Below are 27,376 nucleotides of genomic sequence, written 5' to 3'. Positions count from 1 at the left end.
CTATTTATAAATACTTTTGGAAGGTGGAGGGGATGATCTGTGGAAAGAGTATGAGAGAGGTGGGAGGGTTATTTAGCGAATAGAGAGAAGTAGGGGGTTAGATCAAAATTGGGGGGGTTTCTTCTTCCTCCTTTGAACCGTGACTTGGAGAGTAGCGAGGAGGGGAAATCCGGTGGGGGCAGCCGACCCTAGCTCGCCGACGGTGAGATTAGGCGGCGGGGGAAGATGGAGGAGGCCGTGGGGACTCCGTTTTACCCCTTACCTTGGGGATTTGGTGATGAGAAGGGGGCGGCCGGCGGTTGATAGGGAGGCGGCAGCGCTACTGGCTGCACGGGAGGGGGCAGCGCTACTGGTGGCGGGATGGCGGTGCAGGGGAAAGGTGGGCTGCTTGGTGAGGTGATGGTGGGGCGACGAGGCAAGGCCGGGGCTCCGGCAGCTTTTATAGGCGGCGGGGAAGGGAGCCGCCGGTGGGGGCCTGGACGGGGCGGGCGTCGCAGCGCGACAGCGCGGCCTACGGTGCCGCGACCGGCGCAGGGCGGGGCCGGCGCGGTGGTGGAGCGGGGGTCGGAGGCGGGGCCGAGCAGGAGCAGTGGCGGAGTAGGGGCCGATCGGGGATGAGCCGGCAGCACAGCCGTCGAGGTGCGGTCGGCCGGGGCCGGGGACGGCGCGCTAAGAAGCAGGGGGCGCCGGGCACGGGCAGGGCCGGACGCAGGTGGGGCCAGCCAAGGGAAGGGCCGGGCGCGCAGGCGCCAGGGGAGTAGTGGCGCGGGGGGGGGGGGCTAGAAGGGTGGCGCTAGGAAGGGGGCCGGCTTGGAGGGTGGCGTGCGTGACCAGCCAAGGAAGAAGGTAGGAGAAGTAAGAAGGTAGAAGAAGAAGGAAGAAGCAAGAAGAAAGAGAAGGAAGAAAAAGAAAAGAGAAAGAGGAAATAGGAGAGAGAGAAAAAGAAAGGGAAAGTCGGCAGTGATTGCGGAGAACGGTCGGAGCACGCGCGGCAGTTTGTCGATCGTCATGCAGCAAAATTTATGGAGAGGATAAAAAGATGGTTGTCGGCTTTAGGTGCTAGGACGGCAAAATCGCCGGGAAGATTAGATTCTCATGAGCTCAACGGTAAAAAGATTTTGAAAATAATTTTTAGCGGGTGATTTAAGTTGGTGATTTTTACGGATGTTATAACAGCCTAGCGAACAAGATGCAGGGGCATGATGAACTTACTGGTTAGCCTCGCAACGTTGTTCGCCTTGGCCTCAATCGCATCGCCGGCCTCAATCGCCTCACTTGAGGTAGGAAGGTCCACCGACGCTGTCGCGGGGGAAGGCGATGGCCATGCAAGGTGCGTGCACGAGGAGACTCCACACGAGGAGAAACCATGCTCCTCCAAGTCGCTTGGCTCGCCAGCGGTGGCCTCCGCCATTCTCCTTGCCACCGGCTAGGGCGTCGGCATCGCTGCCGGGGAATCACGTCGGGTAGTCAGGTGAGAGAGAAAGGGAACAAACAGGGGAATTGGAGGGTAGCGTGTGGTGGAAGAAGGTGCCGAGAGAAATATACGCGGGTTGACTCACAGTCGTATGATTCAGATTCGGATGCAGACGGTGGATGGCGCGTCCGACGGAAGGATGGGAACGTTGGATGTCATTGCTGAAAACACTATCGAATAACCGCTTGCATCTTTACCCATAAGACTAGAAGCAGATTTATAACTTTATTTAAACTCAAAATTTTGCTGATTAGTGATCATAGTTTTTTAGAGGGGGGTTAATAGTTCTTTTCGTTTTAAGGAGCTAAATCAGCACCAACCAGCTTCGAAGCGAGAGTTCAACGACCACCACACACATGGCCTACGGGTGGGGCCATTCGCATAAACTAACAAGCAAACGGGCTTGCCAACCGAGCCCAACAACGATCAGCCTTTGCCTTTGGGCCCAAGAAAGAAGAGCCCCCCTCCCCGGATGCCATTGACGCGGCGGCGCCCTCCAACGAAGCGGAAGCGGCGAGGAACACATGCTCTGTCCCCAATTCTTGGCGAGTTGTTGTGGACAAAAAGAGAACGAAGGCGGAAAAAGGGAAAACAGGAAGAAGCCACAGCCGAAGCAGCCCGCCCGCCCGCCATTCTTGCCAAGTCGAGTCCACGCCCCCGGCCGCGGCGACGCGGCGCCCCCCTTCGGTTCTCGCCTCGGGAGTCGCGGATTGGTAGAGGAAGCGGGTGGATTTGAGCGGGCGCGGCCATGGATACGACCACCAGGGCCGCCAAGATCCCGTCGCTCCACCAGACGGAGATCAACTGGGACAAGTAAGCAACCGCCCACCATCCTGTAATTCCTTAGATTTCCATTCCGTGCAGATTCCCCCGGTTCCTGCGGTTCTGGAGATTTAGCTCCGATCGTTGAACTGTGTCCTCCGCCCCTATTCGGGATCAGCGTTAGGATTAGGAATTGTGGTTTGAGGATTCGACATGGTTGGTCTTGCTCCTGGATGAGGCGCGATTCCGGGGAGTCCTAGCTGATTCCGAGTTTTTAACAGGTTGTTGCTGATACCTTGCTTGTTCTGTTTCTCAAATTGCGGTGCTGAAATGTTGCAGCCTCGACAAGACCAAGCTCTATGTGGTGGGCGCTGGCATGTTCAGCGGCGTCACCGTGGCGCTGTACCCGGTCTCGGTAGTCAAGACCCGGATGCAGGTCGCCTCTGGGGACGCCATGAGGAGGAACGCGCTGGCCACCTTCAAGAACATCCTCAAGGTGGACGGGGTGCCAGGGCTGTACCGGGGTTTTCCTACTGTTATCATCGGGGCTGTCCCAACTAGGATCATCTTCCTCACGGCACTTGAGACAACCAAAGCTGCTTCGCTCAAGCTCGTTGAGCCCTTCAAGCTGTCGGAGCCGGTGCAGGCTGCCTTTGCCAATGGCCTTGCCGGTCTGTCTGCATCTACGTGCTCACAGGCTATTTTTGTTCCGATTGATGTGGTATGCCTATTGTTTGTCCTTTACATATTCTATATAGAGAAAAAATGAGCTTACAATTTCGTGCTGTTACCACACTAGGATATTGTGTTTATTGTGTTGTGCATTGGAATGTTTCAGATAAGCCAGAAATTGATGGTTCAAGGATATTCTGGTCACGCCAGATATAAAGGTGGAATAGATGTTGCTCGAAAGGTCATAAAGGCTGATGGGGTTAAGGGGCTATACAGAGGATTTGGACTGTCTGTTATGACCTACGCACCGTCTAGTGCTGTGTGGTGGGCGAGTTATGGATCCAGCCAGCGCATAATTTGGAGGTTAGGAATAATCTGATTGGCTCATCACTATGTTCCTCAGTCTCGTGCATTCTATTATGTTTAAGAGTAAAAGGCCAGTAGTACATTTCTACATCATGATCATTTGAATTAGTATTTTTCATCCGTCCACAACCTTTTTGAACTGTGCCTTTTGATGCCCAAACTGCAGTTATAATTTCATTTTCATTTTGTGATGCTTGTTCAATTGTGTTGATATATATATATTTTTAGAAAACAAGAATGCATCTCAACGTGAGCTGTGGTGTGCTGGTTAGATTTATTGTGGTGATCGATTCACATTTGCTCCATAGCTAAAAAAGTTGCCAGGATAAGTTTGATAACTGACCAAAAGGACATCAAATAAAATACTTAGATTGTTCCATATGATGGCAGCTCAGAGAGCTTTATTACCAACCTGAAGCAATTTGATGGGTAAGGAATCCACATATAGCCTGCACTCTGCAAACTTAATGGAAACATCATCTGTTATTGTGCTGTTACTGTTGTTAAGAGCGTGTATGTAAGTGTACTGGAATTAGTACCTTTTGTTAGTTTATTTCTTTGTGATTGATGGTTAAAAGATTAGATTTCTTATCTTGTTAACTTAGCTGAAATGATTTACTGTTATGCTCTTTTTACTTCTTTGAACAGTGCCCTTGGCCATTGGCAAAACAAAGAAGAGGCTCCTAGCCAGTTGAAAATAGTTGGTGTTCAAGCGTCAGGGGGAATTATTGCTGGTGCAGTGACCTCTTTTGTTACAACTCCCATTGATACAATCAAGACCAGGCTGCAGGTACTGTGTGACATTCTGTTTACTGCTTGATCTTGTAATTTGTTTTGAGTGGACTATATTTTGTCAGGCTTACCCTTGTGACCAATGATTCTTGACCTTACATTTATGCATCTTATTTGTCTATAATTTGATTCCATATCAATACAATGCCACTAAGTTTAGGGCCATGGATATTTGTTTTGGAAGTATGTTTGATGCCAGACTTGAAGACCGAAATGAATTTTATACTAGTGTATTCTCCAATGGCATGGTAGCTAGACTGGAATGTTGTCTGTATTAAAGCAACATCTACTTCTATGTTTAAAACTGTTTATTTTCTGCTGGTATACCAGGATCAATTTGTCATAGATCTGTTATAAGGTTATTAGGTAAAAAGGAAACTCTCGTTGGGACAACTTGATCTATCTACGATCTCACTGCTTATTGTGAGTGACAAAAGTTAGCACTTTCAAACTGACTAGGAGTATGCCAGGGATATGGTATGCATTTTAACAACACGCTTCACATGTCTTCAAATATCACATTACATTTGTAGTGACATGCAACCACCAAACCTGAGAGTTCTCACAACACTATGTTTTGACCATTGTGTTCAATCTCTTTCTCTCCCATCTATTCATATGTTAAATTTGTTAAGTTTGTAGTGATAATGCAGCATATTGTTTCTCTCTATATTGATGTCAGATTTTACATTTGTGCTATATGTGAGTTGACCCTTATTTATAGATGATTTCATCAAGTTTTGTTTCTCATCATTTAGGTTATGGATAACGAAAACAAGCCAAAAGCTGGGCAAGTTGTTAAAAAATTGATTGCAGAAGATGGATGGAAAGGTTTGTACCGAGGGTTAGGTCCAAGATTTTTCAGCTCATCAGCTTGGGGTACCTCAATGATAGTATGCTACGAATACCTGAGTATGTTTCGCCTCCTCTTGTCAAATGTATACTTATGCTCCTGGTTATCACATCAATTGGCATCTCCAGTGCATTGTTTTGCAAGTTCTACCATAAATCTCACGTGCAATAAAAAGCTTAACTAAAATTGGAAAATTTTCTTTTCCTGTTCCAAACAAAGCTGTTACCTTACATAAAAACTTGCTTGTGTTATTACCAAGGAGCACATATTATTTTGTTGTAGACTGGCTGTATGCTGAACCATTGGCACATGCAAGTAGCAAATATTACCAGTTGCTTTGTTTGTGCATCAGTCTACTGTGGATGTAACCACTGTAAAAGAAACCAATCAGTCATTTGTATGAAACATTGCATTAGTGTGTCATGAATAAAACCACTGATTATGTTTTCTTATTTCTACTGAATGGCTGGGCATTTCAGTGTTTAGTGGGTGATTCTACTGCTAATTAAAGATCTCTTTCATCTAAGTTGTGTAAAAGATCTATTTTTTATATAAGTTATTTATAGTTGTACAACAAAATTTATTTAGTGTACATCATATGTTTACTTTGTAATTTTGTGACCTGAACTCAGACTATTTTGATGTTCTTAGTTCTTACTGTAATTTACTTTTGTTTCCCCACAGAGCGCTTGTGTGCTAAAGTTGAAGAGGTCTGACTTCTGGGTCTCCTTAAACCCGAATGCAGTTCCTAAATGCTGGAAGTTTTGTATGAGCAAAAGTGAAATAATGTTGTACGTCAACAACAGTGACACCCACCCGAAGGTCCAGTTCCTGCTGACATAGGCGAAAGCATTAAGCATGGATGTTTGATGGTGTTAAAGACTTCATTTGATACTAGACAATAGTCCTTACAAACTTGGTTCTCTGGGCAGTATTTTTAAAAATGCAGGGCCCTTATTTTTTTTACCTCTTCTGCTGAATATGGGTTAGGAAGATTATTTTAGATGACATATAAACGAGATCAGATGTACACACTTCTCATTCTTTAAAACCAAGGTTTTTATAGCGAGGCTGGATGATTGAGACCGGTTGTAATGAGATGGCGCAATGCTTCCAGCAGATGCTCGTTTTGACTATTTTTTTTTCTCCAATATACATGCGGTTTCAATTGTCTTTTTTAATCTGTCCTTGTTGCAAAAATGTGGAAACGTAGAAGTACCCCTGTTCATTGAATCACTGTCGAAATCATATTATGATGCTTTAGCAATCCTTCCTAACAGACCATAATCGTCTAGGGATTCATTGCTGGTACGCTACCGTTTGGGTGTCCTGGACATTGTGCGTTTTTTTTTGATATAAGAAGACATTGTGCGTTTAATTTGGCGATCAAACTACACTCGTTTTCCTGAATTTTTGTGGGTGGTACCATTGCCACCTCTGGTTAGTGCTAAGGGTTAGGCACCCAGATTTATTTCAAACGATGATCAATCGCTGATTCTGGGAAATGGATTGCGGATTGCAGTGGAAGAACAACTTATTTTCTGCAAAGTAAAAGATTTTTGCATGAGCAATATGCTTCATGCAATCTATTCATATTTTTACCCCAAGCCAACGATTTTTAACGGTTTTTGTTCGGGATTTGTCACATAAAGATTTGGAATCTCCTGAATACACAAAGGACAGACTAGTGTGACTACGGGAGCTTTGCTAGTCCTCTTCAGCTTCAGTCCAGTCAAAGATCGCAGTACAAACTGCAAACCGAATCCGCTGCGCAGGAAGGCATCGAAGCATTTTGGGGCGGCCTCTGGAGTGGGAAGTGAGGGGAATTGAAGCTACGAGAGCGAAGCAATGGACGAGGCGGTGCAGGAGGCGAAGCTACTGCGGCAGGTGAACGCCCTCATCGTGGCCCACCTCCGCGGCCAGAGCCTCGGGCAGGCCGCGGCAGCCGTCGCCGCCGCCACCATGACCCCCCTCTCCGCCGCCGACTCCGTCCCCGCCAATCACCTACTCCGCCTCGTCGCCAAGGTCCTCCCAAATCTCCCCTTCTTCTTGCCTAGGATTTTCTTCTGCACCGGCCAAAACCCTCGCCATCGGTTCGCAGGGCCTCGCGGCGGAGCGAGGAGGAGCCGCTTCTGCGTTCGACTCCGCCGGGTTCGGCGGGGTGGTGCCGCCGCTCGGTTCCGGTGCGGTGGATTTCAGGTATACCCCCTAACCTTGCTCGCCCGTGGTGTTGCTTAGTGATTGTGTGTTTGGCTCTGGTGCTGAATAGTGAGTGGTGAATGTTGACGTCGGTGCTGTGTAGTGTGCAGGACGTCAGGGGCTCGTCGAAGAGCTTCCCCAAGCACGAGGCGAAGCACGTCTCTGACCATAAGGTGCGAATGATTCTAGTTTTTCCATGCTATTGCACTGCTACTTTTGTGTCAATCGCCAGCTTATCTGAAAATTTACTGCTACTATTGCACATTTTGCACTTGAGGCAGTACCTTGATTATGTGTAGTGCTTGAGATTCTACTAATGAGTTGGTAATGGATTTTGCTGATATCCATTGGTTTACCCTTGCATTTTCTGTAGAACATTGCTCGGTGTGCCAGATTTAGTCCTGATGGCAAGTATTTCGCAACTGGGAGTGCTGACACATCGATTAAGTTCTTCGAGGTAAGCTTAAATAGCCACTCTGAGTGCTATGTGGGCTCCTGCTGTTTTCTACTTGCAACTCACTATTGCTCTCTCTTGCAGGTTGCTAAAATTAAGCAGACGATGGTAGGAGACTCCAAAGATGGATCTGCGCGGCCTGTGATACGAACATTTTATGATCACATGCAGGTGAGCATGTCTTATGTTCATATATGGTAGTATATTTAGTGTTCAAGGCTTAAGACTCCAACACTTCCACAAGATTGCTTCTGGTTAGGGCTCCTGTGGTTTATAGTTGAAATATTCGCAGCTGTGTGGAGCATGGCATGTACTCAGTATTGTAATAAATAAATTCTTGTACTCTATCTGTCACTAGTGGCTTATTTTTATTTTTTTCATTGCTCAAATTTCCACTGTGCCCTCTGCGAGCTGGTAAACATTTGATTTCTTGCAGCCCATCAATGATCTGGATTTTCATCCTGAGAGTCCAATACTGATATCAGCTTCGAAAGACAATACCATAAAGTATGCTTATCCTTGATGTCTACCCTCCTTGCTGTTTGATTGTCTATTTGAGGTGCTCATACTGGGATTTAGCATACCTTTCAATTATTCAAGTGTTTTTTTGGGTATTAATTGATCTCTTTGTTATTTCCTTGGACCTGAAATTTACCCAACAGATTCTTTGACTTCTCAAAAACCAATGCAAGGAAAGCATTCAGAGTTATTCAGGTATTAAATTCTAGTAACCCAATCTATCCCTATATTATGTAAAATGGTATGTTCATTATAAGGCTCATTTGTCAATACTTGGACAGGATACCCATAATGTTAGATCTGTATGTTTTCATCCTTGTGGGGATTACCTTTTAGCAGGTACTACAATCCTTTCACTCAATTTGAATTTACCTATAATTGTGCTGTTATACACTGGTTCCTGATTTTTTATATCAATTCCACTGATTCTTCTGCATGATTGTGAAATCATAACTGTTTAACATATTTAAACTTATTATCTAGTACAGCAATTGGATTGTTTTCACAAATTTATTTTTGATATTCTAGCTCAAGGATTTGAATTTTGTTCCTGTAACAAGCAGTTTCTACTTCTTGGGCATTTAGAAAAATACTGCAAGTACATCGTATGGAGCTTTCATCGTTTGTAAAGTTGAATTTGCCTTTTTTTGTTGCAAAAATTCATTTTAATCTGTTAAGTATGCAAGCCCTGGAAGTGACAGGTGCTGATGAAAATATTTGCAGGAACTGATCACCCAGTTGCTCATCTGTATGATGTAAACACTTTCACATGCTATTTATCAGCAAATCCACAGGATTCTGGTTCTCCCATTAACCAGGTAGTCTTTTTTTTTCTCCTCAATCTGCTTCAGAAGCATTAGCTATTTTCTCATTAGAGGTTCATTTTTACTCTGCTAGCCTTACTTACCGATGTTGGTGCCAGGTTCGTTACTCTTGTACTGGGAGCTTGTATGTTACTGCTTCTAAAGATGGCTCTCTGCGCATCTGGGATGGAGTTTCTGCTGAATGTGTTCGTCCTATTATTGGAGCACATGGATCTGCGGAAGCTACTAGTGCAGTTTTTACCAAAGATGAGAGGTAAACGAGCTGTTGGAAGATGCTCTTCTCTCAAGATAAGACTCTGTTGTTGTTTGGTTTAGGGAACAAAGAGAAAGGTATATGTTGTAAGTTTGGCTCAAGATAGTAACAACCTATCTTGTAGGATTCTGAAGGATTTGTAACATGTGCTTGAGACTCCTGTGCTCCAGCCATTTCTAACTGTTTGATAACCTGAAGAGTGACTAGCAAGTTTTACTCTGTTTCCTTAATGTTTCAGCAATATTTAGGAACCTACCTATAAACTTCTTTTGAAAACTTCTGCTCAAAGCTTGTGCTTATCTGTAATGATTTTTACAATATTCTTTCAGGTACCTCCTGTCTTGTGGGAAGGATTCTTCTGTCAAGTTGTGGGAAGTTGGGACTGGACGACTTGTGAAGCAATATGCAGGAGCTGTTCGCAGACAATTCCGTTGTCAGGTTAGTATTATGCGTGCTTCTGTAAGGTTATCCCTTTTCTGATTTAAATTTACTCATTTGTTCGATATGTTTCTGTTGTCCCGAAGCTTAGAAAATGTGTTCTTAAATTCCTTTTTAATGCAACACAAAAATTGAAATTTTTTAATGCAAAATAGACTTGTTTGAGTATGTTAACATCTGTCTTTCTGTTTAGGCTGTCTTTAATGAAACTGAGGAGTTCGTGCTATCAGTTGATGAACAAAACAATGAGGTAAATTCCAATTTTAGAACAGGCTTTATGTTTGTCTTTGCAGCAGGGCAAATAGAGCCTAACTATGATAATGCTTGGTCTTCAGGTTGTCGTCTGGGATGCACTTACTGCTGAAAAAGTTGCAAGATTGCCCCCTGGCGGCACCGGTGCTCCTAGATGGCTTGACCACTCCCCAGTAGAGCCAGCGTTTGTTACTTGCGGAAATGACAGATCCATCAGATTCTGGAAACAAACTGTGTAGGCATGTAGATTCAACCATTCAAAGTAAGAGTTTGTTTGTAGCATTACTATTTCAGGGTAATTTTGAGCAACTCGAGCGGTTGTATATGGGAGAAATTTGCACAAGCTATACATTTATTTACTTTGTAACAAACTATGGTTAGAATGTTTTTCACTCTGCATGGAAAATGGACCATTAATTTTTTTTAAAAAAATGTGCTTTGAGGGATGTGTTTTTTTTTGTTAAATGCTTTGAGGGATGTGTTTCTTGATTACGACGCTGCTGGTGGTATATTGCCAATAGCGGTTCTACAATTTCTCGCGTTATATTTGAGAGGAGAAAAGAGACAAGTTCTCCGTTCCACCTCTTGACGACACAATATCTCTGTGGGCCCAGCGGAGAGAAAAGAATTTAGCCGAAATTTCTATGTCAAGTGGGCCAAAGACAGGATGGCCCATTCGAGCCCGACCCATATTGCCAGATTCGAGTGAACTGGCTCCAACTAAAAATTTTTCCCCATTTGCCATTTCCGACGAGCACCTTCCCCGTCCTCCTCCCACCTCGCGTGGCACGCCATGGCCTTCTCCCCGCGCTCGCCGTGGTCGCGCGCCAGGAAGCCCGACGTCTACTCAACCTTCGTCGTCCACGGCGATGACGAAGACGACGACGTCCGGGGCGGCAGGGGTCCCGCCACGGGGCCGGAGGACGACGAGGATGAGGACCCCTCCTCGCTGCCACCGCTCCTCCAGCGCCTCCCCAAGGACTTCGGCGGTGCCTCCTTCGACGACGATGAGGACCCCTACTCCTCCGACCCCGACGAAGCCTCTATCTCCGCCACCGTCGTCGTCAAGCGCGGCGCCCCGGCCTCCGCCCGATCCCCGTTCCTGGATCTGCGGCGCTCCAGTCCCCGCGCCGCCGAGGAGGACCCCTACTCCACCTTCGTCGTCCACTCCACCGCGCGCTCAGGGGTTGCCTCCTCCAGCCCACGCGAGTCCGCCTCCGGCACATTCATCCGTCACTCGGGTGGCTCGTCCAGCCCCCGCGAGTCGTTCTCTGGCACCTTCATTCGCCACACCAGCGGGGGCTCTAGTCCCCATGAGGTTGCCTCTGGCAGCGGCGGGGGGTTCGGGTCCTCTTTCTGGAGTCCAGCGGTGGAGCAGTCGGAGGAGCTCCGGCAGCCATCGCCTCTGATGCAGCAGCAACAACAGCAAAATTCAAGGCGGAAGCCATCCGTGAGCTCAGTGCCAGACAGCGTTACCAGGGAGGATCCTTCCACCAAGTACGAGCTGCTCCATGAGCTTGGTACGATTCTTGCTTTGGAATTAGTATTTCATTGATTTGATATCTCTATTTGTAGAATGCCTGAAGCTTCGAGCTGTTTCCATAATGCAAAATTCAATTGGCAATGCAGGGAAAGGTTCATATGGTGCAGTGTACAAAGCAAGGGATCTCAGAACGCAGGAGCTTGTGGCTGTCAAGATCATCTCCTTAACAGAAGGGGTCAGTTTCTATTATAAAGTTCTGTGAAGATCCTAAAGGCCACAAGATACATATTTTTCATCCATATTGCTTTGATTGTGAGCATTTAGTTTGCATGGGCTTAAATTGTGAGAGAACGCCATAAATATGAAGCTGTCTATTGTCTGAGCATTTGCATGTTTCCAAAGTCTAAGTATCTAACTTTGGTCTTCAGGAAGAAGGCTATGAAGACATACGGGGAGAAATCGAGATGCTGCAGCAATGCAGCCATCCAAATGTTGTCCGCTACTTTGGAAGCTATCAAGGAGAGGAATACCTATGGGTATAATGAAATAACCTGATAGTATCCATCTTTGCGATACTTGCTTAAACGCTTAAACAAGCTTGATATGAGTGTGGTTCTCTACTTATAGATAATTATGGAGTACTGTGGTGGTGGAAGTGTCGCTGACTTGATAGGCATCACAGAGGAGCCTCTTGATGAATCCCAGATAGCTTACATATGTAGAGAAGCACTGAAGGTATTGTTCTTCTAACATGGTTGCATGTGGAGTTGAAGTATCATATCACATAACTATGAGATTTGCTACTCATATTGCAACACACTTAGTCACCAGTTTAAAAAATATTGTATATTGGCTATTTCCTTCAGATATTTAATTTTGGCTGAATACTTTCTTCTCCAGGGTCTTGCTTACTTGCACTCAATTTTTAAAGTCCATAGAGACATTAAAGGTGGTAACATTCTTCTAACTGAGCAAGGCGAGGTGAAGTTGGGTAAGTACAGTTGTTTTCTGTTTTTTCGTAATTTCATTTATTACTGCTTGGTATTTCTGCATGTCCTGACTTGTTAATTCGGCATGGTGTACCACAACAACAATGTTTCAACAGGCGATTTTGGTGTAGCGGCCCAGCTGACGAGAACCATGTCAAAGCGCAACACGGTATTCTTAGCAGTGTTTGTTTTGCTACTTCAAATTGAAAGTTCCAGAACCATTACATCAATGTAACGGAAAATGAAGTGACAGATGAAAGTTTAGCATAAGAGCCTCCATTTGTGCTTATGCATAGTTCTTTACTATGATGGCACTTTGATGGAAAACTTGGAAACGAGTTTGTGTTGGGAAAAGATCACTCCCAACATCCGAACTATTTGTGTTGAATTTTATGCAACTGCATTAGGTTCTATACTTCTATTAGGTTAAAAACGAAAAAAAAGGAAAGTATCTAGTATGTACTGCCTCATTTGTTGGCACTTCTTCTGTTCTTCGAAGCAGATACTTGTTGAACCCAACCCAAGTGGTTCCTGCGCCAACACTCCCTGCACTGTTTCCCCTCCCTTTGTGACTATCTCTAGGCCCCAAACAACCTTTGTGAGCTTGCTCACTCCCATGCTTGAATTCACCCATGGCCACCCCTTTACACTTTTTGGGGGGCTTGAACACGGAGGAAAATTGCACGTCATTGTAGTATGATTAGGAAAAAGGTTCAATTACAACACACACACACACACCCCTTTTGCATCCAACTCATCACATTCATGCCACACTCTGTTAAGAAAACGACCAAGGACCAATTAGACACTCTCGTTCACTAAGCAAAGCCCTAACCTCCTTCACTCCTGCCATACTCCAATTGCTTTTCTTCCTTGACATCATGAGCGACTAACAGCACACTTGGGGCAGGACCACTCAACAATTCTTCTTTTCTTGGTGACTGCAAGGCTCCATTTCTGTAGGGCAGGCGAAAGCGTATTCCTCTATTTTTCGTACTGCTGGGTGCAAGCTGGCAAGTTCCTGGAGCTATGGGAGATAGTACAGGGTTACTGTGACAGTAACATATCCTGACTTTCCTAACTCTGACTCAATCGCTACCATCACAAAAATCGCCAGGTTGGGAAATACTATCCAATGTGTTTGACATGTGGCAAGCAGCCCAACATGTCATCTTCACTATGGACAGCACTTTCCAAATTGTACCTCTGGGAGGACACTGAGCTAATTTCTTGTCTCTTCTTTCTTTTTATGGGTTGCGGACTCCGTTTGGCGCTAGAGGAAGAGTTGACGCAGAGGGAGTGCAAATTAGTTTGGGTCTTTGGGAGGGGAGTCAAATTGAGTCAGAGTTAGGAAAGTCAGGATAGAGTATGAAGGGGTGCAAGTTATAGCCGTAGGAGGGTTCTTTCATGTAGTGCTATAAAAGAATTGTCTATATAATTTATTAAAAATCTAACAAGAAAGAAATAAATCTACTCCCTTTTTCAACTGCTCCCAAGGCTTGTATTTTCTCTTCTACCCCTTCTAGGCCGCTGCACTTCTCTAGTTGCCAACCATGGCCATACCTAGATGCTGGAGGAACCCATAATGATTAATTCTACATCGCATTGTTGTTGCGACAACAGTTAGTGTCTGTTCTAAATGACAGCCATTGTTTTTCTACAAGCATGCAGAAGCAGACACTTCTAAAATGCACATACTGATTTGTCGGATTGGCATGCAGACATGTTCTGAGACTGGATCCCTCATGACGGACACCACAAAACACATCATATATATGCATAGTGTCTTGAATGTCTCTGTTGTTGGGCCGCTAATATACTTCAACCAAATGCATGGATAAAACTGTCCCAAGTTCATGGCAAATAGCTCTACTGTTGCAGAACAGGCTGACAACATCACTCACTAAACTTAGTCTTGAATGACATTTTCCCCAAAAAAAATATATTGCGGTGCCTTTTTTTTGGCATAGAATAAAGGTTTTAGTGGCATACTAGTTTCCATAACTCAGTGCTTCATGTTTATACTTTCAGTTCATTGGTACTCCACATTGGATGGCGCCAGAGGTCATTCAAGAAAGTCGCTATGATGGAAAGGTATCATCTCATCCCCTCTACACTATAGAGCTACAAAATTGTTAGCAGTATTAATGGATTTTGGCATTTTGCTCTATAACTAGTGGCTGTAAAATTTATAGTTGGATGCTTAGTTTTTTCAGCCGTAGGGTTTTTTAAAAACATTATTCCTTTGGGTGTGAATATTTTATATATGACAGGAGTGTTACATGTAGCTGAAAGGGCATAGGTACTCACTGCATCCAGCAAATGAATATTGTGGGGAGATCTTTTCTTTTCTTTCCCCTCTTGATGGTTTCTCAAGTGACAAAACCCTTCTAGTTACTACCTAATAACTAAACCTCTAAAACAACAATCTACTGTTTCCTATATTGAGAACATTTGACCATTGGATTATTTCTTTAGTTTGTCTTACCAATCTATCATAACAAAGGTAACCTTATGTTCTTGTCTTTTGCCCCCAGGTAGATGTTTGGGCATTAGGTGTATCTGCAATTGAGATGGCAGAGGTAGACATTGTTCATTGCTTCTTTCTTTTGTAACCATACACTTTTTTCTTTTTATTTTGTGACGTGTTAATGTTTTTATATTTCTTTTGTATCTCTTACTGTAGGGCATGCCACCAAGATCCACTGTGCATCCAATGAGAGTACGTGCAGTGCTTCTCAGTGCCTGTTAGTATCTGCAGTTAATGCTGCTATAACAGAATTAAGGCTGCTTTGTCTTTGGTGTACTGTATTTCTTGTGTCTTTATTCTGCATATGTTTCTTTACTTTGTCTAGCTATAAATACTCACCAATCTATTACACCATCTTCGTTTAACTTGATGCATCGACTAACTGTCTCTCTTTCCTTCCCTTATTTCAGGTTATCTTCATGATATCTAGTGAACCTGCACCAATGCTGGAGGATAAGGAGAAGTGGTAAGTGGTTTCTAATCATCGATTTCACCTATTTGAAGAACGGTATAGGCCCATCACATCTAATATTTTGCAATATCAGATTGTGAAGTGCCTAGACATAAGGATTTTGGCCCAAATTTCTTTTGATTTGCAATTAAATCGATATAAACATAAGCTACTGGTGAAATTATAGGCACACTCATCCAAACAAGCTCTTCCGGGACTGAAAACTGATGCTTTAGTCAGTTATCTGACAGTACCATAGCTTCCCATATGTTACTCTTTTTTTATGTGCGTATCTGGGCCATATTTTAGCTTGAAGACATAGTATAGAAAGTGAGAAGACTTATGAGCAGAAATACATGCTGCGTTTCTATTAATTGAGTTCTACAGTCAACTTAACTTTTTTGCTATGACCAGCAGTTGTGTTACCCATCTTAAATTTACCACTTTGGCCTGAATTATATGAGATAGTTGCTCCTTCTAGGTACAGCTTGATGGAAGTTGCAGCTAGTTCTCTTTATTATCATTCAAGAACTCCTTCCCTTAGCGCCTTTTGTCCTCTTTATCCTATATAGGCTTTGAAAACACCAGTCCAGTTGACAGATATGAAACTCCGTATTTGGGACTCTTAACTTATTTAGAGCATAAAATAATCTTTTCTGAAAGATAGTTCAACTATAGGCTACTAAATTTGATTTTATCATTTTTCTCAGACACCAACACTTGCCATACTGATCTTTAAGTTGTTTTTAGTAAAAAAAAGCATCAAAAGCTTAAAACATAAGACAATAGTTTTGAACATCAGTTGGCCTAAATTCTTGTTATCTTGCCCATCAGGTCTCTCCTCTTCCATGATTTTATTGCGAAGTGTCTAACAAAAGATCCAAGACTTCGTCCTGCTGCAAGTGAGATGGTGAAGGTACTTAATTCGTGCCCAGGGGTGACTTTTAAGGTGCATTTTCATTATCTCTTATTTATATATTTACTCGTTGTTGTATTTTTTTTCCTTCAAATTCCACCTGCAGCACAAATTTATTGAGAAGTGTAATACTGGAGCTTCGAAAATGTTGGCAAAGATTAAGGATGCAAAGAGGATTAGAGCCACACTTGCTGCACAAAGCCAGCTGGATGGCCCTGATGATGTATGCCACGCTCACACTGTTATCTGCATTTGATTGGGCATTATGGTATTCACTCAGCGCTGTTGAATTGGCTTTAATATCTGCAGGAAATGCTAGATGCAACTGTTCGAATAAATGAAGACTATGGGGAAACTGTTCCCGCAAACTCTCAGCAACACATGAATCAGGCAACATATAATGATGGTCAGGCAGGTAACGATAAATGAGCAAGTCTAGTAAATCACTGTCGTTCTTTATGTTGCTTATACATCGAGTTCTCGTGGTGGACTGGATAGAGCACTCCTGAGTCGTTGAAACTCCCATTCTGACCCGGGTTCAAAGCACGGCACTTCTTAGAACAAAGCCTAGGGGGAGTCTCCCCCCGTGGTCGGGTTTTTTACAATTGACTATTGAGATTTTGTTGTTATCTCAATTGCGATGCTAATGATTGATTGCTAAGCTGACATGATCACCAAAAAATTTTTCCTTGTGAGTGTTTTGTCGAGCAACTGTGATGTCAATTGAATACAAACATTTTTCTATGACGTGCTCGTAAATCGTAACACTCCATATGACTTATATTCAAATAGCTGATTGGGAGCTTCTCTGGATATCTTGGTGTGCAGTTTATTATGTTGTTCCTTAAATGAGATGCTTATAAACATAGTGCAGTTTCATATGTTCGTCTTGTGCTATTACCCTTGAAACCACCGTTTAATTATTTTCCTTGTAGGTGATTTTGGTACTATGATAGTCCATTCTGAAGATGGTGACGAAGTGGCAGAATCACCCATTTTTCCAAGAACAGAGTTCATTCCAGGCCTTGGTAGCATCAATTCTTTCACACATGATCCAAAGAGAGCCGAACTCATTTCAAAGTTTTGGTATGATAAAGTGAATTTTATCTTATATATATTTCCAGTCATAGAGAACAGCACGGCAGAAACTTATTCTTTACCCCATCAGAAATCTTATGCACGATATTTTGATAGGGCGGAGAATACAACTGATAGCGATGCCAATAAAGATCGGGATCTAGATGACCATGTTGACATGCAGCAACCAAAAGCAATCCCAACTTCAACCGGAACTGTGAAGAAACATATTGGTGCAGAAGGGACTATGCGACGCCATGATAGTCAAATTAGTTCTTCACCGGGTCTTGCCAACCCAACGATGAAGTTAAACAACAGCCCAAGCCGTAAAGCATTTTCTGTTCAGGATAAGGTATATGCTTTGTGGTCAGACATAAACTACTTTTCATATAACTGAACCATGCTAAAGTACATTTATACTTGGCCACCTTCCCTTTGAGCCCCATGTCTTTTCCAATGACCCTATGATTTTTCATTTGTAGCTCTGGTCAATTTATGCTGCCGGCAACACTGTGCCTATACCATTTCTTAAGGCGATTGACATTTCACCGCTAGCTCTAGTGTCAGAAAATGACGCAGGAAATGGCCTGGCTGGGTCAAGTACAAATGATGCCTTGGAGGCAGTTAGGGAGCTGTTCAGTGGTGATGGACAGGCAAAGAAAGGGCGCAAAGGGCAAAACGAAGTATGCTGCATACTCTCTCTCTCTCTCTCTAACGCTTGCGAAGTGATACAGACTAATACATGATTTGGTTGCATTAGGTCCCTCTTCCTCCTGGTGTGCACCACAGATTAACGACATGCCCCACATTGATGAACCTGGCCCAAGCTCTAGCTTACCATAAGACGTATGTCTATTTTGGACTACTCTGTTTTGCTATAGTTTTTATTTGTTTGCGATATACCTGAAAAAAATTAATAGCTTACCTGCATTGTTTTCTGTAGCTGCTACGAGGACATGCCTCTACAAGATTCACAAGCAACACAAGAGCAGCAGACGATACAAAATCTTTGTGATACACTTCGAACCATACTGAGGTTGTAGACATGCATGAATGCATGAATGAAGGATACAACCTTGGGAATTCTGAAGACGCGGCATGGAGCCAAGGATGAATATGGCTTCCCATGGTGGACAATGCCCCTGCTCAGGGTGGAGACCAGGATTGAAAGGAGGCATGAGAAATGGTGCGGATCGCAGGGTAACGCAAATGGCGCCTGCCGTTGAATTTTGTGGACGCTTGGTGACTGGAAGCTGTGAATTCTCTTCTGGAAAATGGAAATTTTTGACTCGTGTTAATACCCTCTAGGTGTTTCAGTGGTCGATGTATGTAGAGACTGCATCGATTTTGGCTAATCAAATTTTGCGGTGCCGATCTGCACCTTGTTTCTGGGACTTCGACATGGCAATTATCATCCATCCAAATAAATAGAAATAATTGATAGGTAGAAATAAACAGCAAATTCTGTGTTTGACAGCTGTGTTCGATGGTTGGAGACGGCCGGACAAGTTTTTTTTTTCGGTCCGTACATCTTTTTTAGCTGTTACCCTCATCCGTTATGGCGTTATGTCAGACTCTTCAAAATACTGGAAGGCGTGATGTTTGCTGCCTTTTGGTCATTTTACGGCACGCTTCTCGTCGTCACAAGTGCCAGTTCCTTGTAGCCGCACATGTGAACGGCGTTGGTCCTTGTTGATGGACGCTCACGCCGCCTGCCCCAGTTGGGGCCGGCCGGGAACATCGATAAATATTCAGCTTGTTTGTATACTGACCATCCATCTAGACTTGCCAAGTACTCCACGTTTTTGAGAGCCAAACACGTTCCACGTACACAAAAAAATCATAGTACTCGCTACCAAGCTGACGCTCCGAAACGAAAACCAGCACAGGTTGGCTGGTCTTTGCCCGGAAACAACCAAAAATAAAGCGGGTACAGCTGAAAGCTACTAGATGTGACAGCCTGGGATCTGATGCCGCATCCCACTAAACCACGGTGGCAGTGGCGACTAAGGGGGTGTTTGGATACCAGGTTAAACTTTAACCCTGTCATATCGGATGTTCGGATGCTAATTAGGAGGATTAAATATGAGCTAATTACAAAATTAATAGCAGAATTTCTAGGCTAAATCAGGAGACGAATCTATTAAGCCTAATTAATCCATCATTAGCGAATGGTTACTGTACCACCACATTATCAAATCATGGACTAATTAGGCTTAATAGATTCGTCTTGCGATTTAGCATAGAGGTTGTGCAATTAGTTTTGTAATTAACCTATGTTTAATACTTCTACATAGTATCCAAACATTCAATGTGACAGGGACTAAAGTTTAGCCCCTGTCTTCCAAACACCCCCTAACACTAAGCACACGCAATACCGAATGCAGATGCCAATTGCCAATCATCAAAATTAGGGTGGAGAGGACGGGCCAAGCGATGAATATATAGTGCTACTACCTAATTAGGTATCCTTCAAGATAGAAATTGTGCATGTGATTGTGAGTGTGTTGCATGTCATAGTATCCACCATATATCCAGGATTCCAGGCTTTTAGAGCATCTACAACATATCCCCTTTACTCTTTTTAGCCGTAAAGGGGATTTAGGAGGAGAAAAACGTGTCCTAGCAGATCTTCTTTCCCCTTTATCCCCCTCCATCGCCCCTTTACATAGATGAATTCATCCATCTCTCTTTCTCCCTTCTCCTCTCCAACCAGAAGATCTCCGAGCTGCAAGAAAGCCTAGCCGCCTGATTCACCCGCGCCTTGCCCCGCTGTGCGCGAGCACCACCAGCCACTCCTTGTGCGCTCCCCACCGACCACCCACGCCATGGCCACCGACGCCGGCCGCCCTCGGTCCTCCACGGCATGGCTGCCGACGTCGGCTGCCCTCACCCTCCGTGCCATGGCCATCGGGCGCCGAGCACCCTCGCCCTCCATGTGCGCCGCTGGGCGCCCCTGCCATGTGCACCACCAGCTGCCCTCACCCTCCATGAGCACTGCCGTCACCAGCCAATCCACCCCACCGGCCATCCTCGAGCCTATCCACCCCACCGCCGGTCTTCAATGCGAGGTTGGGCGCCGCCACCTTGCCATGGGACGCGCACGCGAGCGCGCCCGGCGCCGCCGCCCCCTGCTATGGGTGGAGAGGCAAGCGAGAGGAGGGAGAGGGAAGAAGAGAACAGGGAAGAAGGAAGAAGGTTGATTTGGTCACTGACAGGTGGGCTCCACATGTCAGCGGAAAGAAATAGGGAAAGGGGCAGTGGATCTGCTATAGCATCTATCTTCAAAATCTAAAAATTATAAAAGGGAATTCACCTATAAGAGGATAAAGGTGAAAGGGGGAGATCAATCAGCTGGAGACGCTCTTAAAAAGAAATTGCCTAGCGTCATGAAGATGAGAGTGTTATATTAGTATTAGCTATTAGGATAAAAAGCACAAGTGCATCATGGAGATTAGCAGGGTAATCGTAGTGTAAGTGTAACGTGCGCCTATCTGTACTCCGCTAAAAAAATGCATCAAAGGGCAATCTTGACGCCAATGATCAAGCCGCGGATCCCCGATTAATCAAGCAGTCAAATTCAATCCTTAAACCTGAATTCCCCAGTGGACACGCACTTTGGATCTTGTTTAGTTGCCAAAGTTTGGAGGCGTCAAATTACCGTTACAGCACTGTAGCACACTGTAGCGTTTCGTTTGTATTTGTGAATTATTGTCCAAACATTGACTAATTAGGCTCAAAAGATTCGTCTCGCAAAGTACAACAAAACTGTGCAATTAGTTTTTAATTTTATCTATATTTCGCACTCCATATATGTACCGCAAGTTTGATATGATGGGAAATCTTCTTTTTGCATAGTGTCAAAATTAAGAGTTGGGGGTGAACAAAACAAGGGCCTGGACTCTTGGAGGGGGTGACACGCCGGATCGCGCACGTAGTCCTAGACTGCTGCTATCGGGTCGGGGACTTTAGCGCCTGTCTCGTTCGTTGGCCTTGGCCGTACGCGCCATGTGATCAGCAGCCACCAGGTACCAGCCAACCGCCCCGCGGCGCGGCGCGGCACGGTAAGGCGCTACGCATCAACAAAAGCAGGTCCTCTCGTCCGACTCGTCTCGTCTCCCTCCCGCGGCTCGCCTCACTCCCCCAACCCCATTCGTTGGCTGCCTCGCCTCGCCTCCCTTCCGCGCGCGGACCGAGGGGAGCTGCGGCGATGGGGAAGAACATGCGCATCAAGACGGCGCCCAAGCCCAACCGCATCCCCCTCCTCGGCAACGGGGTCGGCGCACCGCAACCTCTCCTCTCTTCTCTCTTCTCTCCGTGCCTCGCGGCCGCGGCTTCTCCTATTCGAATTTGGTTTCTGATTGCGTGCGTTGGTGCGTGCAGGAGACGTCGAGGGCGCTCTCCGACCTGGAGGAAGGCAGCAACGTCCAGGTTCGGCGCCCAAACCCACTCTGCATCCTCTCCTTTATTCACCCGCATGCACAATTCAGTCCAGATATACTACCGCCGGCTAGCTAATTAATCCTCCCCTTTCTCTCGCTGCTCCTTTTTTCATCGTCGATTTGGAATCGTCTCAGCCAGCGAACGTCGGGTTCTGCCGGGTCATCAAGTTGGTGAGTGAGCGCTGCTGTCTTCGACTTTTTAACTGTCTCTTGTCTTGTGGTGATGTTAGTTATGCTGAACGTGTGAGCACGGGTTTGCAGGCCAGGCATGACGCCGGGAAGCTGGTGCTCGCCACCATCGCACTGCTCGTCGCCTCCCTCAGCAACATTCTCGTTGTAGGTACCTGCCACATGTTTAAAAAATATTGGTGCTGATAGTTTTTTCATTATATTTTTGAAACAAGGATATCTGCTGAATTTCATTGTTAAGCTGCTCCTGTCTTCATGAAGGCTGAGCACTGCGTGCAGAGCTCTGGTTATTTTGTTAGCAACTAGCATGTATGTTGGTTTAAATTAAGCTAGTACCACAATCTTGACTGAATTGACATATGTTGATCCTGTAGATATCTAGTATGAATCAGTGTTCAGTGATGAGTAGAATATAATGGCGTTCAGTGCAAGTACTATCTTAAAGAACGTGGTCGTCAAATGTTTCTTTCCATGTTGTAATGGATGGATTGTCTTGTGGTGTCCTGCAGCCGAAATACGGTGGCAAAATAATTGACATTGTGTCAAGAGATGTTCGGCGCCCAGAAGATAAGGCTCAAGCGCTGGAGGATGTTAAGGGCACAATTTTGTACATTGTGTTGATCGTTGTAGTCGGGTATCTTCTTTCTTCAAAACTTGACTTTAAAAATCATCAGAATTGTTCTGTACTGCAACTTTACGAGCTTCTATCTGTTCACATTATGTTTAGTGGATCGAGTTATGCTGCAATCTTACTTTGTACTAATTAAACTGTATTTGCTAAATACACTCTCATTTAGAAAAAAGAGAGTTATGCTTATGTGTAATATACCGACTTAACTTTTTGTTGGATGCCTTGAATTGTTAAAAACCATCTCTTGCCTTGTTTCAGTTCAGTTTGCACGGCACTTCGGGCATGGTTATTTAATTCTGCTAGTGAGAGAGTAGTCGCTCGACTTAGGAAGGACTTGTTCAGTCATCTCATAAACCAGGCAAGGAAGTTTGTTCTGTCCAAAATTTAGCACTTACTGTCCTGCCCACAGCAACGTTCATACTCTTAATACTTATCTTATGCCACCACAGGAAATAGCATTTTTTGATGTGACTAGGACAGGAGAGCTCTTAAGCAGGCTTTCTGAAGATACACAGATAATCAAGAATGCTGCTACAACCAACTTATCAGAGGCACTGCGCAATATCACTACTACAGCTATTGGTCTTGGTTTTATGTTTTCAACTTCGTGGAAGTTAACATGTAAGTAATATGCTTGTACTCTATATATAGAAATCATTGGCTTTTTGTTGTTGGGAGGCCTATTGTGTACAGAAGCTTTATATGCTTAGCTGAACTTCAGAAAGGACATTGACTGGGCGTGTGATACCATCAAATCATCAGCATTTCTTTGTGCATTTTCTTTAGTTTTGTTAAACCCACTGTATTTGATCAAGGAAATCTCATTGATTACTATCTGCTCAGTGCTGGCACTTGTAATTGTCCCGGTTATATCAGTTGCTGTGCGTAGTTTTGGACGATTTCTTCGTGAGCTTTCACATCAAACACAAGCTGCTGCAGCTGTAGCTTCATCCATAGCAGAGGTTCGTATACCAGAGCATCTTGTAGCTTGTGATTTGTTAATGGGCATGTGAGATTTTCTCGAACCCTTTGTTTGGGTATTGTCACAAAAAAAGCAAATTGGTGTTTTCACTTCTAATTGCAAGCATATAGCAGAATTGTTGTTTCTTTGTATTTATGCCTTGATAAGTCTATCTACTACCATTCAGGAATCCTTTGGTGCCATTCGCACAGTAAGATCCTTTGCTCAGGAATCTCACGAGATTTCACGATATGGCGAAAAAGTAGAGGAAACGCTTAAACTTGGTCTCAAGCAAGCTGTGAGTGCCCTACCGTTCATGTAATCTAGCACCGTATTCCACAATTTAATGGTCTGATTTGATGCATTTTTTAATAGAAAGTCGTTGGCTTGTTTTCTGGAGGGCTTAATGCAGCATCAACCCTGTCAGTGGTTATTGTTGTTATTTATGGTGCCAACTTAACCATCAATGGTTACATGACAACTGGTTCTCTCACATCGTTCATCTTATACAGCCTTACAGGTACTTTTCGCGTTAACAGTATTTATACTGAACCAAGCATCATGCTTGATTTTATCTATGTAAATTTAAAAACCATGATAATCATCATGTACACAGGGTGGCACATTTAGTTTTACATGTATCATCTATGGTTTATTGATATTTTCAAACAATTCAAATTACTTGTGTGTATACAGTTGGTTCGTCAGTATCTGCCCTGTCAGGACTGTACACGACTGTAATGAAAGCCTCTGGTGCAAGCCGTAGAGTTTTTCAACTTCTGGACCGTGTTTCCTCAATGCCAAACTCTGGGGATCAATGTCCAACAAAGTTAGTTTCCTTGTCTATCAGTTTTCTAGAGTGGTTCTACTTATTCAATAGCAGTTTGCATTACCTTTAATTATTGACAATTCCATTTTTTTAGTGAGCAAGATGGGGAAGTTGAGCTTGATGATGTCTGGTTTGCATATCCTTCTCGCCCTAATCATATGATTCTTAAGGTACTTTCCAGAATACTGTGCAACTGACATGGCATTTTCTTTTCTTCTGTATAAATAGTGTACATATGTAAAGGAAACTGGGAGCCAAACTTGCATCAGTTATCATCCATATTCTTGTGGGCTTTTCCATGAATACCAGATTAGTGGAGTCTCTTTTCAAAAAAGGAATAATAATCCTTTTCAGTGTGTTTTCTCTCATTTTGTTCCGTTATAATTAGTTCCTCTGTGATCCAAGGTGAGCAGGTGATTGCTCTTTTGTGAGCACAGTTGGTGCTGCCGTGCTGACCAGTGCCAAGCCTGTTTCGGACTCTTATATTAGTCTATCTACTTTAATTAGGGATGCAGGCTCTGGCCCTTCTTATTCCAAAAAGAAAAAAAATGCAGTGACATACATGACTTAACATTACAACGTTGACGAGTTGGAACTTAGTTTTTGTTTTGAAAAAGCCACTGCTCTTTGATTGATTCATATGGGATTTTTTAGAATGACATGTGTGGGGATTTCATCATTGGTTTAAGCGTAAATTATTAATTAAAGGAGATCCAATGTGAAGCTAGCAGTGATGAGGGCATGGGCCCCCTTGTCAGACACATCAATGTTATTCGCCAGCTTGAACCATCTTTGTTGTGCTAGTGGCCAGTTTGTGACATAATTAGATTCTACAACCTGTAAAATAAGGCCTACATGTTTCATAACAGGGTACATTATAAAGTCATTTACGAGCTTTATCAATATCATGAAACACACTTTTCGTCTAGTACTTGCATGGTGAGCATTATAGTTAAGCTTATGCCTGCTGTTAACAATATTGCAGGGGATAACATTGAAGTTAGCACCGGGTTCAAAGGTCGCACTTGTCGGGCCAAGTGGTGGTGGTAAAGTAAGATTTTTTTTTCCATGTGCTAATTACATGACACGCTTTGTCTTAAAGTAAAGTGTTCTCAAACTGCAGCCTCAATTACAACATTAACTTTTGCAGACCACGATAGCAAATTTGATCGAACGGTTTTATGACCCTCTAAAGGGAAGGATCTTGCTTAACAGAGTGCCATTGGTAGAAATTTCACACCAATATCTTCATAACAAGGTATGTCAATGTCATGCAACTATTTGTCATGTGGGAATGATTATTTGAAGTCATATAGTGGAAAAGATTATATTATCTAAGCTAGGATAATGTTGCAACGTTCACATTACTGGTGACTGATAGTAGAATATTGTCCTGACCTGTCTATATGCTAGTTAGATCCTTTCATTTGTACCAAAATTCTAATTAGCTGTTCTACCTAACAGCCTGGACTCTGGTGAATCCAGTAGTTCTGGCTAATTTAAATGATAATTTGAAATAGCGCTGGTATGAAGTTTGGTGAACTGGAGAATGTGAAACTAGACTTTGGTTCATCACTCGAACCAGCATTATCAGCAGCTTTTCAAAATTCAACTTGTAATGGGCACTTAAAAGCAAACAATCTACCCATCTAAACCTATTTTGACAGCCAAAATTCCATACTTATTGTTTCTTCTTTTAAAAAATTCAATATTCCATTCATGTTCTTTTAGACTGATTTCATATGTTTACTGACTGATTTAGGTAAGCATAGTCAGTCAGGAGCCTACACTCTTTAACTGCACCATCGAAGAGAACATTGCTTATGGATTAGAGGGAAAAACTAACTTTGCTGACGTCGAGAGCGCAGCTGTAAGTATCTGCATTCAGAAACACTAGTGCATGACTGCAGGATTGTACATCCTTATCAACCATCTTTCTGATGCAGAAAATGGCGAATGCACACAACTTCATCTGCAGCTTCCCTGACCAATACAAGACCGTCGTTGGCGAGCGAGGGATCAGATTATCTGGCGGGCAGAAGCAGAGGATTGCCATCGCGAGAGCTTTGCTTATGAACCCACGAGTGCTTCTCCTAGATGAAGCCACCAGTGCCCTGGATGCTGAGAGCGAATATCTTGTCCAGGCAAGCACGAATCCTCATCTCCTGAACTGCTGATGCGAGCCCGAAACAAACAGCACCCTTACTGCAATGCCTCTGGTATCGAATATGAAAGTTTTTTCCCTACTTGTCACAGGATGCAATGGACTCGTTGATGAAAGGAAGAACCGTTCTTGTGATAGCTCACCGGCTCTCCACCGTCAAGAGCGCCGACACCGTGGCCGTCATCTCCGACGGCCAAATTGTGGAGAGCGGCACGCACGACGAGCTCCTCGCCCGTGACGGCATCTACACCGCCTTGGTGAAGAGGCAGCTGCAAGGGCCCAAGTTTGAGGCCACCAGCAGCATCAGCGAGGCGTCCGAAATAGAAGCCGAAGCCAGCAGCAATGGGCAATAGCCCTTTGCACTGTTAGGTGTCCTGCCCCCTTCACCCTTCAGTGTTAGTCGGGCACAACTTGACGAATCCCACTGAATTATATGTAACCCTGATCCTGACGTATGCCACTGCGAATCACACGAAAACGTTTTAGATGTCACACGATGCTACAGAATGTTGCAGGAGTTTGCGCTTATGCTGTGTTAATTTCTTACTGCTGCACTGTAGTGAGTTTTTTTTTTTTTGCTCCGTTCTCGAATAGATGAGGGACGTGTGTCAAGTCAAACTTTATAAAATTTAGCCACCAACTCACAAATGTATTAGGATTTGTATGACATGAAAAAGGTACGTACTTTCAACTACATCTTCTATAAATTTCAACAAAAAATGCTTAGAGAAAGTGCTGGTAAAAGTCATCAATTTGAGATTGTAGGATGTCCAAACGGTCGAATAAAAATGATGAGGTAGTAGTTCCCAATCAAACCCAAATGATACTATGATGGAGCAAAAGATCATTAGTGGCA

General features: G+C 44.0%; 2 protein-coding genes across 2 annotated transcripts; both read left to right on the top strand.

Moving 5' to 3' along the window:
• Positions 1–1,972: 1,972 nt before the first annotated feature.
• On the top strand, positions 1,973–10,304 carry LOC101785487 (cleavage stimulation factor subunit 50). The gene is given in 16 exon segments (XM_014804595.2): positions 1,973–2,287; positions 2,576–2,957; positions 3,075–3,271; positions 3,923–4,064; positions 4,825–4,959; positions 7,193–7,291; positions 7,492–7,575; positions 7,657–7,743; positions 8,009–8,079; positions 8,235–8,286; positions 8,373–8,430; positions 8,815–8,909; positions 9,014–9,168; positions 9,498–9,606; positions 9,800–9,856; positions 9,942–10,304. Coding segments are annotated over 16 exon segments (1,944 nt in total). The 5' UTR covers positions 1,973–2,222; the 3' UTR covers positions 10,098–10,304.
• A 278-nt stretch (positions 10,305–10,582) lies between these two features.
• LOC101784831 lies at positions 10,583–27,074 on the top strand. Its single transcript, XM_004981675.3, has 35 exons — positions 10,583–11,378; positions 11,488–11,576; positions 11,770–11,877; positions 11,969–12,076; positions 12,242–12,332; positions 12,447–12,499; positions 14,362–14,424; positions 14,868–14,912; positions 15,017–15,052; positions 15,271–15,326; positions 16,146–16,227; positions 16,334–16,450; positions 16,537–16,642; positions 17,163–17,313; positions 17,422–17,656; positions 17,787–17,987; positions 18,065–18,150; positions 18,248–18,344; positions 21,323–21,580; positions 21,688–21,735; positions 21,882–21,917; positions 22,008–22,082; positions 22,445–22,569; positions 22,825–22,924; positions 23,016–23,187; positions 23,410–23,528; positions 23,715–23,825; positions 23,903–24,047; positions 24,224–24,356; positions 24,451–24,526; positions 25,342–25,407; positions 25,507–25,614; positions 26,119–26,226; positions 26,303–26,500; positions 26,613–27,074. Exons 1-35 carry the CDS (start codon positions 10,652–10,654, stop codon positions 26,871–26,873), a joined length of 4,590 nt encoding a protein of 1,529 aa, XP_004981732.2. The 5' UTR covers positions 10,583–10,651; the 3' UTR covers positions 26,874–27,074.
• Positions 27,075–27,376: the final 302 nt, after the last annotated feature.

The sequence above is a fragment of the Setaria italica genome, chromosome IX (assembly GCF_000263155.2).
Source record: "Setaria italica strain Yugu1 chromosome IX, Setaria_italica_v2.0, whole genome shotgun sequence".
Classification (NCBI taxonomy): Eukaryota; Viridiplantae; Streptophyta; class Magnoliopsida; order Poales; family Poaceae; genus Setaria; species Setaria italica.
Note: the sequence above shows the minus strand (reverse complement) of the source record. Positions and strands in the feature narration are given on the sequence as shown.

What these genes read in the sequence shown, in the direction of transcription:
- LOC101784831 (XM_004981675.3), top strand. Translation starts at nt 10,652, where the DNA reads ATGGCCTTCTCCCCGCGCTCGCCGTGGTCGCGCGCCAGGAAGCCCGAC. An exon ending in TCATCTCCTTAACAGAAGGG is followed by an intron (nt 11,577 to 11,769) that starts GTCAGTTTCTAT and finishes TTTGGTCTTCAG; the next exon opens with GAAGAAGGCTATGAAGACAT. An exon ending in GAACTCATTTCAAAGTTTTG is followed by an intron (nt 17,314 to 17,421) that starts GTATGATAAAGT and finishes ATATTTTGATAG; the next exon opens with GGCGGAGAATACAACTGATA.